Source organism: Chiloscyllium plagiosum, unplaced genomic scaffold (genome assembly GCF_037043375.1).
Source record: "Chiloscyllium plagiosum isolate Xiang-an unplaced genomic scaffold, Cpla_swu_hap1 HiC_scaffold_31, whole genome shotgun sequence".
Classification (NCBI taxonomy): domain Eukaryota; kingdom Metazoa; phylum Chordata; class Chondrichthyes; order Orectolobiformes; family Hemiscylliidae; genus Chiloscyllium; species Chiloscyllium plagiosum.
The window spans coordinates 57,451,211-57,465,696 of record NW_028270169.1 but is presented as its reverse complement, the minus strand read 5'-3'; the positions used below and the strand labels follow the sequence as shown (position 1 = coordinate 57,465,696).

General features: G+C 43.7%; 1 protein-coding gene across 2 annotated transcripts in view; it reads left to right on the top strand.

Moving 5' to 3' along the window:
* Nucleotides 1–14,486, top strand: part of ncf1 (neutrophil cytosolic factor 1) — a 72,301-nt gene that overhangs the window by 23,230 nt on the left and 34,585 nt on the right. For both annotated transcript variants that reach the window (XM_043718848.2, XM_043718853.2), the window contains 3 exons: nt 2,154–2,229; nt 3,405–3,570; nt 8,276–8,334. In XM_043718848.2, coding sequence (XP_043574783.2) covers nt 2,154–2,229; nt 3,405–3,570; nt 8,276–8,334 — 301 coding nt within the window. The remainder of the gene's footprint in view (nt 1–2,153; nt 2,230–3,404; nt 3,571–8,275; nt 8,335–14,486) is intronic.

Here is a 14,486-nt window from a genome sequence, read left to right as displayed (position 1 = left end):
TCCTTCCTATAGTATGGCGACCAAAACTGCACACAATATTCCAGATGCGGCCGTACCAGAGTCTTATACAACTGCATCATGACCTCAGGACTCCGGAACTCAATTCCTCTACCAATAAAAGCCAGTACGCCATATGCCTTCCTCACCGCACTATTTACCTGGGTGGCAACTTTCAGAGATCTGTGTACATGGACACCAAGATCCCTCTGCTCATCCACACTACCAAGTATCCGACCATTAGCCCAGTACCCCATCTTTTTGTTATTCTTCCCAAAGTGAATCACCTCGCACTTAGCTACATTGAATTCGGATCAGAAGAAGTTTGTCTCGGATCAGAAGAATCTAATTCCTGTGAGGAAAGATGGAGCAGTTCAAACCCATATTCACTCACGTTTAAAAGAATGACAGCTATAATTGAGATATCTAAGATATTAAAGGCAATTGACAAAATTGATATTTTCCCTTCAGAGACAATCTGGAACAAGGTCATAGTTTTTGGATAAAGGGTATCAGGTCTCAATCTGAAGAGATGAAGAGGGGTTCTTCCCTCAAACGGCAGTGAATCTCGAATTCACTGGCACACTGAATAATTTTAAGGAGGAGGTTGACAGATTTTTAGTTACTAAAGGCTTGAATGGTTAAGGAGGGCGGTCAGGAAAGTAGATTTGAAGCTAAGATGCGATGAGCCATGATCAGGCAGCAGAGCAGGCGTGAGAGACTGAATTGTAATTCCAGCTCCTGGGGCTTATGTTCTTATATTCTATTGGGTCATAGCTAAACTCAACCTGGAGGACAGGTGAGGTGTAACTCGACAAGCAGCTGAATTTAAATGTCCTTGGAAGCTGTGAACAATTTGGAGTGAGCTCCTGAGTCATTTGTAACTCGAGTAGAATGATCATTCTGGGGCTCACAAAGTCAACAATCACATGACACCAGGTTATAGTCCAACAGGTTTACTTGGAAGCAGTAGCTTTTGAAGCACTGCTCCTACACCAGGTAGCTGCCTATGAAGGAGCAGTGCTCTGAAAGCCAGTGCTTTCAAATACACCTATTGGACTATAGCCTGGTGTATGTGATTTTTAATTTTGTCCACCCCAGTCCAACACTAGCTCCTCCACATTATGGGGCTGTGGGAGCAGAGCAATCTATTCCTGTTAGGTATATCCGAATTTCACTTCCCATATTGGGAATATGATTCTTCAGTCTTCATTATTAGGTATTGAAGTTAGCTTCTGTTCATTGCTCCTTGATGTTATGAATTTTTCCCAGAACCCTTTTTCTATAAAACTCCCTGGCTCCATTTTATTCATCTTTGAGGGACTTACTGAATATCATTCCTTGAGGAAGGGAGAGACAGCAAAGCTGTTGCCAGTTAGAGTGATTGGTGGGAGATAGCTGGGTTGATGTTGCTGTTTGTTCATGATCTGACACTACACCAAACCAGCTTAAAGTACAGATCCTTGCTTAACCCCTTCCCCATTTAGCCTGTGCTTCTGGTCATCTATTCCACGCCCTCTTTAATTGCCCCTTTCCTAAATTGCTCAGTCACTCCATACCATACTCTCCCCCTCTCAGAATTGATGCAATGCAGAAGGCCATTCCTCCCATCTATCAGCACCCTTCCCTCTGAATGAGCATTATAATTTGCTGTTATTCTTCAGCCTCTTCCTCTAAACCCTGAATATTGTTTCTATTCAAATAAACATCTGGTGCCCTCTATAACCCACCTCCATCACATTTCCAGGCAGTGCATTCCAGACCCTAAACACTCACTGTGTGTAAAGGTTTTTCTTTCTCACCTCGCCTTTGTTTCTTTTGCAAATTAACTTTAAATTTGTGTCCTCTTGTATTCAATCCTTTGAGTGGGAGCAGTTTCTCCCTGTCCATACCCATGTGGACTCTGAAAACTTCAATAGAAACTTCTCTTGGCTCGCTTCTCTCGAAGGAAAGCAGCTCCAGCTTTCTTCTTCATGATGATTCTCTTTAAAATCCATATTTATGGCCAAATTTTTTATTTTTGATTTATCTTCTCAAATCTTCTTGTTTCAGAATATATTTTCTTACATTTCACCGGACGAACTTTGTACCTGTTAAAGTAAGTCAATGTTTTCTATTTAACAATTTCACATTTAGGTTTTTCTTCCTCTCATCAGAAAATGCTGAAGGAGATGTTTCCTATTGAAGCTGGAGAAATTGATTCCAAAAACAGGACTCTACCCCGTTTACCAGGTAGGTCTGCATTAGGCTTGGAAGCTGTCGTTTATTGTGAAAACATTTGCTTCAATGTTTTCTCTGTTTAAGGGTAAGGTGGAGGGAGAGGAATTTTGAGGATGGTGATCCCTGTGTAAACTCTCTGCAGCTTAGGATCATCATTAAATTGTCTTTAATATGAGGGAGAAGAAACATTTTCATTGATTTACCTTATCACATGAGAGCAGTGAATATGAATGTTTATGTTGATGGAGATTCTTGCTTTATACCGGCAAATCCAAATCTTATTAAGGAAGCAGAGTGTGAAACAATCCTGCTGATCAGGGAGCCCAGTAGTCTGTGTGGCGAGCACAATGTACAGCCAGCCTGCAGCTCTTAAAGACAACCTATCCCTCTGAAAGCAATTGACTCAATTGACAAAAGTTACTGCAGAGTGTCTCTGGAATTTTCACTTGGAGGGAACAGGAGATCAAATGAGCACTGAGACCAAAGAGAGAGCACCCTCACATTTTCAAACGGACTGCTGGAGGTGTTAATGACGGAAGGGAAAGAAGGAGAGAACCCTGGAAGAGCCCTGACGATAGATCTTGAGAAGGCCAAAGGTGACCAGAGAAAAGGGTCTGGCCCCAAGGAGCTGGCCACTGCGCTGGAAAACATTCAGTGACCTCACAAGTGGATTCATCTCCTCCCCAAACATCAGAAACCTGACTGGCTGCTCCAGCCACATCAGTCAGCCGGCAGCCTAACAGTCAGCTAGCCACCCCCCAACCCCCCACCCCTCACCCCTCACCTTCATACTGTTAGTGCCACATCTATCTCTCTGTATTCACAGAACTCCCACTATTAAGCCTAAACCATACTCTTCCAAGTGTCATGTCTAGTGTTTTCCTTGATTTCTCAGCCAATATTACAGGTAATTTCCTGTTATATTACAACCAGCCATCGCCCACAATAATCCCTACCCCCAGCTCCCTGCAAACCCCTCTTCACTCCAGGCCCAATCTTTGGTTCCGTATGTACTGAACATAAATTAAATGTGGATGTGCTGTTCGTATACTGAATGATCAAATTGCTATTTGTGAGAGCTTGCTGTGTGCAAATTGGCTGCTGTGTTTCCTGCAGGAAAATGGTGATCTCTTCAGTGACAGTCAACTCTTCTTTTGGGCAATGACACAGCATTGTGTTCTTCACAGCTCCCAGATGGTTAGAGGGTCACAAGGCCACAGAGAACAGGCAAAGTACTCTTTCTGACTACATCCAGTCCTTGGTCAACCAACCGCCAAAGATCTCCCGCTGCCAGTGGATTCTGAACTTCTTTCAGGTCCGCCCTGACGATGTGGTCCTGCCAGATCCACACCCGTGAGTATGGACCACTCCTGTTATCAGCCCAACACAATGACAAAATGTTCGACCTGAGAAGGGATGCCACTTGATATATTTATGATAATAGATCAGGAATCGTTATACACTTTACCCAGTTTACTTTGGGCCCTCTGTACAGTCGGAGTTTTATTGTCTCTACCATAAATCTACACCTTCTCTACTTTCCAAGAGTAATTTTAACTCTTTATAATAATGTAAAATAAGTAAAAGAAAATTGTCAGCAATTTTTACATTTTTCTTTTCCATTGATTTCAATCAATAAATCTTACGATTTGCAGATGCACTGGCTTTAATAGAGGTTCTTGTCTTCTACTGGTTATCCTTTCAAACCTTATACAATGATATGGTAATGTTCAGGCATTTAAATTTATTGTATAAATTAAATTATACAGAACAATCAAACAACTTTAAGAATCGTAATTTTATCAACCTGTGTTCTGACTGTGACAAAGGGAATATTTTACAAATTCTAAGGCTCGGATTATACTGGCACCTGAGGGCACGATGATAGTTGGATATAAGTGGGTGGAGCAATAAATTTGGGAAGAAATTTCACATTGATCCTGTCATAGAGTCATAGAGATGTACAGCATGGAAACAGACCCTTCGATCTAACCCGTCCATGCCGACCAGATATCCCAACCCAATCTAGTCCCACCTGCCAGCACCCAGCCCATATTCCCCCAAACCCTTCCTATTCATATACCCATCCAAATGCCTCTTAAATGTTGCAATTGTACCAGCCTCCACCACTTCCTCTGGCAGCTCATTCCATACATGTACCCCCTCTGCGTGAAAAAGTTGCTCCTTAGGTCTCTTTTATATCTTTCCCCTCTCACCCTAAACCTATGCCCTCTAGTTATGGACTCCCCAGTCCCAGGGAAAAGACTTTGTCTATTTATCCTATCCATGCCCCTCATAATTTTGTAAACCTCTATAAGGTCACCCCTCAACCTCCGACGCTCCAGGGAAAACACCCCCAGCCTGTTCAGCCTCTCCCTGTAGCTCAAATCCTCCAACCCTGGCAACATCTTTGTTAATCTTTTCTGAATTCTTTCAAGTTTCACAACATCTTTCCGATAGGAAGGAGACAAGAATTGCACGCAGTATTCCAACAGTGGCCTAACCAATGTCCTGTACAGCCGCAACATGACCTCCCAACTCCTGTACTCAATACTCTGACTAATAAAGGAAAGCATACCAAATGCCTTCTTCACTATCCTATCTACCTGCAACTCCACTTTCAAGGAGCTACAAACCTGCACTCCAAGGTCTCTTTGTTCAGCAACACTCCCTAGGACCTTACCATTAAGTATATAAGTCCTGTTGAGATTTGCTTTCCCAAAATGCAGCACCTCACATTTATCTGAATTAAATTCCATCTGCCACTTCTCAGCCCATCAGCCGGTCTGATCAAGATCCTGTTGTAATCTGAGGTAACCTTCTTCGCTGTTCACCACACCTCCAATTTTGGTGTCATCTGCAAACTTACTAACCATACCTCTTTATGCTCACATCTAAATCATTTGTATAAATGACAAAAAGTAGAGGACCCAGCACCGATCCTTGTGGCACTCCACTGGTCACAGGCCTCCAGTCTGAAAAACAACCCTTCACCACCACCCTCTGTCTTCTACCTTTGAGCCAGTTCTGTATCCAAATGGCTAGTTCTCCCTGTATTCTGTGAGGTCTAACCTTGCTAACCTTTCCTGTCACGAGGGAAAATTTCTCAATGGAGGAGCCAGAAACAGGTAGGCTGACCACTCCCAGGGACAGGCATGGGATTACCATCATTAAAGACCCTATCATAGGCATTTTACAGGGCTATCAGCATTTTGCTGATGCTGGAGCGCATCGCAATGAGGGTGGCAAAGCTTGAGAAGAAAGAGTGTGTGCGCGTTCGTGTGTCTGAGTGTGAGAGAGTGAGTGAGTGAGTCCAAGTGGGAGCAATAGATTTTTTTATTTGGATTTGTTCTTGGGATGTTGGCATCTACTGGGTTTTACCAGCATTTATTGTCCAAAGGGCAGTTAAGAGTCAATTGTATAGCTATGGGTTTGGAATCACATGTAGGCCACACCAAGTAAGGATGGCAGATTTTAATGACCAGACATTTTTTAATAGCAACCAACATGGTTACCATTATCATAGAATCAGTGAATCCCTACAATGTGGAAGCAGGCCACTTGGACACTCTCTCCCTGTAACCCTGCTTTTTCCATTTCCTGTAGCCTGCACATCCCTGGACACGACAGGCAAGTTAGCATGGCCAATCCACCTAACCTGCACATCTTTGGACCGTGGGTGGAAACTGGAGCACCCGGAGGAAACCCTTGCAGACACTGGGAGAATGTACAAACTCCACACAATCACTTGAAGCTAGAATCAAACCTAGGTCCCTAGTGTGAGACAACAGTGCTAACCACTGAGCCACTGTGCCACCCACTTATGAATCCGCTTATGGCACTCCAACCACTTATGTTCAACTGTTATCCTGTCCTCGGGTGCTAGCCTCAGAATGTTCAAAATATTCCTTATGTCACAGTCAGAAAACAGGTCAGTGAAACTATGATGGTTAGGCTAGCTGTCCATTCCAGGTTTTTTTATTGAATTCAAATGTCACCTTCTTCAGTAGTAGGATTTGAACTCGTATCTCCAGAACATTAGCCTGGGGTTCTGGATGACTAGACCAGTGACATTGCTATTATGATGCTGCCATACCCACCCTCTTCCCTTCTGAAAACCTTTCCACAAGGTAGGCTGGGGAGGAGAAACACCCAGGCTGAAAGGCAGCCCCCTATTGACCCACACTTTCAAATGCAGTTGGCTGAGACCATCTCAAAGTGTGCACCACCAGAAATGAACACAATAGCAGGGATAGTTAAACCCGGCTCCCTAAGCTCAGCCCCAGTCCCTGTCTCATTCTCTGATGATCAGGACATAGGGGCCTGCTCTGTTTCCCACTATCTCTGCTACTAAGCTGAAAAGACAAAAAAAGGTTTGATTCGCTAGCTCTGCTGCTTGACACTTTTTAATAATTTTTTTTATTAATTACTCATTCATTTAAATTATTGACTTCTTATTTGGAATTATTTTACCAAAATTCAATTCAATCATAATAGCAATAGCAAAAATGTTAAAGTGTTTTCAATTCCCTTGTGCTGAGTGAAAGAAAATTGGAAAATAGCTCCCCATGTGAAACATTGGACAACCGTGCTTTACACAGGGTTTCTTTAGTGAGTTCTCATTAAGGCCATATAAAATCTTTGCTGTTATACTCTAAAATCCTTATCATAAAGATTAAAACACAATTTGCTTTCCTAATTTCCTACTTCAGATGGGATCTAACTAAGGTTTCCAAGTACAATCACTCCTACCCTTAGATATGAAGGTGAGTGTTCCATTGTTCATAGCTGTCTATTCCATACAAGAAACCTCTATGCATGGATTCTGGAATATCTTCAGGCAAACCACTGTTAGGAATTCCCACTCTTTAGGAAGTGTTCTGTGTGGGTGAATTCACACTTGTCTATGTTGAAAATAATTTGTTATAGTTTCATTTAAAACAGAAACAAAACACTATGTACTGTATTGATTAAAATATGTGAAATGAAAACCGAAAATGTCAGACTTGTCAGCACCCTGGTATTACCTGTAGAGAGAGTCTAAGTGAACGTTTCAGTCCAAAGACCTTTCATGAGAGCCAGTTGAGACCTTTCTGATGAACAATCTGAAACATTGTCTCTATGCTTTGCTCCATAGATGCTGCTCGACCTGCTGAGAAGTTTTCATTTTTATGCCACAATTAAGTTAATATCTCTTTGGTCATTTTTAAGCTGCTCCCAGTGCAATCTAACTTTATGTTGGACATGTGGATCTCTATTCTGGCATTGAAACCATTAATCAATACAGTACATAGTCAAGGCCCCAACACTACAAGACCCTAGACCAATTCCACCCATTGGGGTTTCTGCCCAATGTCCCTGTTTGTCTGTGTCCTGCCACTCAATGAGCTTCCAAACCTTGTTATTAAATTGCCTTCAATTCCATGAGTTTCAATCTTCGTAAACAGTCTCTTATGAGGAACTTTATCAAATGCCTTCTGGAAATACACAAAAATAACATGCATAGACATTCTCCTGCCCTTTAGTCATCTCTTCAAAGGATTCATTTGGGTTTGCCAGAGTAGATCAACTCTGTACAAATCCACATTGGCTCTCTTTAATCAACTGAACATTTTCAAGGTGTCCAGTCACTCGATCCCTCATTATAGGCTCTAGTCATTTCTCAATCAAAAGGTGTTAGGCAAACTGATTAATAATTATCTAACTTTCTCCCTTCACCTCCTTTAAGTAGAGAATTGAATGACTGCATCTGAAATAACAGTTTCAAAATTGAGGGAGATTTCAATTGCATTAATAATACTTTCACCTGCTTTCAAAAGTCTAAGAGGAAAACGATCTACTCCTGGGGATTTCTCTCTCTTCAGTGCCATTATTTCCTTTATTATTGCTCTTTGACCTTTGTTAATTTTGGTGAGCACAGCCCCCAGATTCAATATGAATTTGTTGTTCTGCCAGATAAAACTGATGCAAAGTAATTATTCAACAAAATGTCCACCATTTCCTTTTTTTTATAGCATTACCAGTATGTTAATTCATGTACCATGTTTTCTATTTACAGGACAAAAAAGACAGAAACTTATTTGTTGACAAAAGATAAAGCAAAAACAAGCATGTCCGGTAAGTGTCTTTCTTCCGAGATGTTGACTATTTCTAGTTAGTTCGGTCTGATACTGTGGTTGCAGTTGAAACAAAAAGTTTTGAACTACAAACTTGACATGTAATAATACTTTGGAAAATAAAGGAAGGACTCCAACAAGTTTAACGTAAATCAGGTATTGCATTGTAAAAATAGAAAATATATCTTCCAAGAAACAAAGAGATCAGTCAGCAGAAAGCCTTGCAGAATATCAAAAGTACAAGGATAAAATTACACAGGACATTGAGAAAGAAAAGAAAAGCATGAAAAGAAATTGACAAGTAAAACCAAGGAAATTCCAAAGATGTTTTATGAATACTTAAAGTATAAAAGGATAACAAAGGAAAGAGTGAAGCTGAATAGAAACAGAACAGGGAATGTGTTTCAATCAGGAAGACTGGGGATGTTCTTAATGAATACTTCTCATCTGTTTTCACAGAAGAGGGTTTGATATTTTACATTGTATTTAGGGAAGGAGAATATGGACTATTTGATAGGGTAAACATTGAGTGGTATATTAAGCACATAAAAACATGCATGTTTTTAAAAATTATGTAAAAATATATAAAAACATGTACAGTCCATATTATCAGATCATCATGGACCTTCTTAAGGAAAGATTTCTCATGGCTGATCTGATAATCCTAAGTTTCCCTTTCCTGCCTTTCCCCATAACGCTTGAGTCCTTTCATGATTAAACATCTGTCTCAGCCTTGAAAATACTTATATACCAGCCTTAATAGCCCTCTGTGATATAGAATTCCACAGATCCCTTCTTCTCCAAGAGAAGTTGTTCCACTTCATCTCTGTTGTAAATAGGCAACGTCTTATTAATACAGTATCATATAAATCCTCTATAATAGACTGTAGCATTTTCCCAATGACAGATGTTAAGCTAATGGGCTTATAATTACCTTCATTTGTCTCCCACCTACCTGGGCTTTGCTATGGACCATTTTGCCTTCATGCTCCTGAAACCTCCAATCATCAGTTGGGTGATCGGACCTGGTCCATTCTTTGACTGGTAACTGGAGTTAACATTCATAGAGATTTTAGTTAAATCTGTTTCTCTCCTCAATTCCAGTGCAAAATACATCTGTCTCACAATAACTGCTCCCAGTCCAAGCAAGATGTTTGGATGGAGACTAGTTTCCATTCTGTGGAGCACATTTAACAAGGTAGTCTAGAGGACTTTGGTTGGGTTGGGAATTTTGTGACTTTTGATGCTTCTTGTTCAGAGAATGATTGCTACATATATCCCAGAGTCAGAGCGGGGAATCTGCAGGATTTAGAATGCCACAATCACATTCCCAGTCCTACAGTGACTTCACACCATTCACCTTCTCACACTCGGTTAATGTACCTCACAGTCAATGATGTGTAATCATGGGTAGCAAGTAGGAGTTGATAATCTGATCATCAGGGTGTCTGAGTTGATAGATAATGCCACTAAATGTGGTTGTGGTTTCAAACCCCACATTAAACAATCATTTTCGTTGGCAGATTTTTGATTAGTAGGAGAGCCAGCGAATGACAAATTAAAAAGTGCGGTTGATACCATGACAAGAGCAGCCATGTCTCATTGAGTGGCAAAGCAGGCTCAAATGGCCTGCCCCAGTCCCTAAGTCCTATGTACCTAACATTGGGCTGATGTGACTTTGGTATTGAGCTGAGTTAGAAGGTGAGGGAGGAGAGATACAATTGGCACAGATTAGCCATTCCTGAAGAAGGGCTAATGCCCGAAACGTCGATTCTCCTCTTCCCTAGATGCTGCCTGACCTGCTGCGCTTTTCCAGCAACACATTTCCAGCACAGATTCAGTGCCCATTTTAAAGCTGTACATGTTTTCCTCATTCCCCATGATCTTTACATTATTTGCAACACTTAACAATTTGCAATATTGTAATGTCTACAAAATTAATTGCCTTTCAGCCCAACCAGCTGGTCCCAGTACAGGAATAATAAATTCTAACTGCAGTTACAAAGCTTATTTTCAATTCTTTTCCTTCAGTTGAGTTTACGTTAACATGGGCCTGGAAGAGGGTGCATCAGACATTTATTTGAATGACACAAGGCTTGAGAGACTTCCATTATTTGGGGATATTGGAGAAACTGTGACCTTCTCTAGAACAGAGAAGGTTGCGGGGCGATTTATTCAAAACACTCATAAGGATGAGAGTTTGGATGGTATTAATAAGCAAAAACTGTTTCAATTAGCAACAGTATTAGTAACCATTGGATGCCGTCTTCAGCTCATTGGAAATAAATTCAAGTGGAAATTACCTTTTATATTGATGACTGATTTGCATTACACATTGATGCAAACTTAAGACTATAAGACCATAATGTATAGGAGCAGAATTAGACCATTTGGCCCATCCAGTTTACTCCACCATTCAATCATGGTTGGTACGTTTCTTAATCCCATTCTTTGGCCTTCTCCCCATAACTCTTAATCATCTTACTAATCAATTTATCTCTGTCTTAAATACACGCAATAATTTGGCCTCCATAACCCTCTGCAGCAATGGGTTCCACAGAGTCACCACTCTCTGGCTAAAGAAATTTCTCCTCATCTCAGTTCTAAAGCGTCATCCCTTCACTCTGAGGCTATGCCCTCAGTCCTAGTCTCTCCTACCAGTGGAAACCCATTCTCCAAGTCCACTCCATCCAGGCCTCTGTGAGTTCAATCCGATCCCCACCCATCCTCCTAAACTCCATGTACAGACACACAGACCTCAATGGCTCTTCATCTGACAAGCCCTTCATTATGAAATCATTTTGTAAATCTCCTCTGGACTCCCTCCAATACCTAGACATTTTTCCTTATATTCGGGGTCCAAACCTGCTCACAATATTCCAAGGACAGTCTGACCAGAGCCTGAAACAGCCCCAACAGTACATCTCTGCTCTTGTATGCTAGTCCTCTTGAAATGAATGCCAATATTTCATTTGCCTTCCTAACTGCTAACTGAACCTGCATGTTAACCTTGAAAGAATCCTGGCCTAGGTCTCCCAAGTCCCTTTGTGCTTCAGATTTCTGAAGCCTTTCCCCATTTAGGAAATAGTATATGCTTCTATTCTTCCTACCAAAACCTCATACTTTTCCACATCGTACTCCTGCTACTTGCTCAGTCTGTCCAAGTCCTTGGCATGGGTTCAGTTCCTGCACAGACTGAGGTTACCATTGAAGGACTCTTTCATAACATCTCCCCTCACCAGAGGCCTGGAGAACTTCAGGTTAAACCACCACAAGTTGTCTCTCTCTAATAACAGAGCAGCCCTATGGTTCGATCAGACTATGGCACCTATACTTTTGCTTTTTAAACACTGAGTTACGATGATCTGAAATGCACTGCCTGAAAGGATCATGGAAGGAGATACAATAATCATTTTCAAAAAGTGAATTTTGAAAATGTCAAATGACAGCACATTGGAGAAAGAAACAGAAAAAGGGACTAAACGGTTAGGTCTTTCAAAGAGCCAGAAGAGGCCAGATGAGCTGAATGGCTTCCTTGTTTGGTTGTATGAAACTTCTTCCTGTAGTGGTACTCCCAGAAGTGAATCTCTCAAACTTTCAACTGTCTGTAAAGAGATTCCTCCCACCACTACTCCCCTTTATGCCTCTCCCCACACTGTGCATCCCTTCCGTACAATATTGTAATGGCTCCTCATTCTGCAGAAACACCTGCTGGAAACAGTCAGCTTCTATCCATATGTCCCACCTTTTCCAATTTGAATCCTTTCATAATCTCTTTCTGCAGTTAATTAGCAAGAGTCAAGACAGGTTGGAAAACAGAGGAGTGGAGTTAGTTGGAGCGTCTCTGCACTGCTGGCTGGTGCACAAGTAGATGCAGATCATTACCACTGGTAGGAGGCTTTACAGTGATGTGTTTACATAGACACTCACCATCTAAAGGTGAACGTAGCAAGCGACAACGTTGAGAGGAGGTGCATTTTAATGTAAGATGGTGGAGTCAAAAGGTGTGGTGCTAGAAAAGCACAGCAGGTCAGGCAGCATCCGAGGGGCAGGAGAGTCAGTGGTTCAGGCATAAGTCTTTCATCAGGCTTATGACCAAAATGTCAACTATCTTGCTCTTCAAATGCTGCCTGATCTGCTGTTCTTTTCCAGCACCACACCTTTTGACTCTGACTCTTCAGTATCTGCAGTCCTCACTTTCATCTGGAATATGTGAGCAGGAATAGAGAGGGCAAAATTGTACTCAGTGTGATGAGTTAAAGTGTGTCTATTTTAATGCTAGAAGTGTCAGGAATAAGGGTGATGAACTTAGAGCATGGATCAGTACTTGGAACTGTGATGTTGCGGTCATTACGGAGGCTTGGATATCACAGGGGCAGGAATGGTTGTTGGATATTCCAGGATTTAGATTTTTCAAAAAGAATAGGGGAAAGATAAACAAGGTGGGGGAGTGGTATTGCTAACCAGGAAGTGTATCATAGCTGCAAAAAGAGAGGTCGTTGAGGAGGGTTTGGTCTGCAGAGTCAGTATGGGTAGAAGTCAGAAACAGAAAAGGAGCAGTCACTGTTTTGGGAGTTTTCTACAGACTCCCCAATAGCGACAGAGACACAGAGGAGCAGATTGGGAGGCAGATTTTGGAAAGGTGCAGAAGTAACTGCACCTTGGGAAGGGTTGTTGTCATGGGTGTCATGACCTAATATTGATTGGAACCTCCTTTAGTTCAAATAGTTTACTTAGAGCAGTTTTTGTCAGGAATGTCCAGGAAGGATTCCTGATGCAGTATGTAGATAGGAGAGAGAAGGTAATATTGGATTTGGTGCTTGGCAACAAACCAGGCCAAGTCTCAGAATTCTTGGTCGAAGGGCATTTCGGTGATAGTGATCACAACTCCCTGACCTTTACTATACTCATGGAGAGGGATAGGAGCAGATGGTGTGGGAGGGAGGGGGGGATTGCAATGCTATTAGGCAGAAACTGGGGCACCTAAACTGGGAATAGATAGAGAGGAACCTTGATTATCTGAATACCAATTATCCGAAAATCAGATTGTCCGAAGGAGATCTCGAAGTCGCGATAGAAACATTACATCAAAGACGTGTTTCCAACAGTGATCGTGTCTTTTGTTTACAGTGATTAAACAGGCACCGTCTCCAGATTGGGGGTTGTTGGACGGGGTGGGGGGGGGGCGGGGGGGCGGGGGGGTTGTTGGACGGGGCGGGGGGGGCGGGGGGGTTGTTGGACGGGGCGGGGGGGCGGGGGGGTTGTTGGACGGGGCGGGGGGGCGGGGGGGTTGTTGGACGGGGCGGGGGGGTTGTTGGACGGGGCGGGGGGGTTGTTGGACGGGGCGGGGGGGTTGTTGGACGGGGCGGGGGGGTTGTTGGACGGGGCGGGGGGGGCGGGGGGGTTGTTGGACGGGGCGGGGGGGGCGGGGGGGTTGTTGGACGGGGCGGGGGGGGCGGGGGGGTTGTTGGACGGGGCGGGGGGGTTGTTGGACGGGGCGGTTGTTGGACGGGGCGGGGGGGTTGTTGGACGGGGCGGGGGGGGTTGTTGGACGGGGCGGGGGGGGCGGGGGGGTTGTTGGACGGGGCGGGGGGGGTTGTTGGACGGGGCGGGGGGGGCGGGGCGGTTGTTGGACGGGGCGGGGGGGTTGTTGGACGGGGCGGGGGGGGTTGTTGGACGGGGCGGGGGGGGCGGGGGGGTTGTTGGACGGGGCGGGGGGGGTTGTTGGACGGGGTTGGGTGTTGGGGGCGGGGAAGGGGTTGGGGGCAGGGGAGATGTTGGACAGGGTTGAGGGGGTGAGGGCAGTGTTGGACAGAGTTGGGGGCGGGGGGTGTTGGACGAGGTTGGGGGGCGAGGGCGGTATTGGACAGGGTGGGGAAGTGTTGGACGGGGTTGGGGGGCGGGGGCGGTATTGGACGGGGTTGGGGTTGGGGAAGTGTTGGACGGGATTGGGGGGCGGGGGCGGTGTTTGACGGGGTTGGGGGAGGGGTCAGTTTTGGACATGGTTGGGGGAGGGGGTACGGTTTGGGGCAGGGTCTCACTTGCTGTGTGCTGCTGCAGTCTCCTGAACGGGGAGCAGACTTTAAAAACTCCGAGCCCCGGGGAAAGGCATTTAATCAATTAACCAAATAATCGATTATCCGAACGAAATAG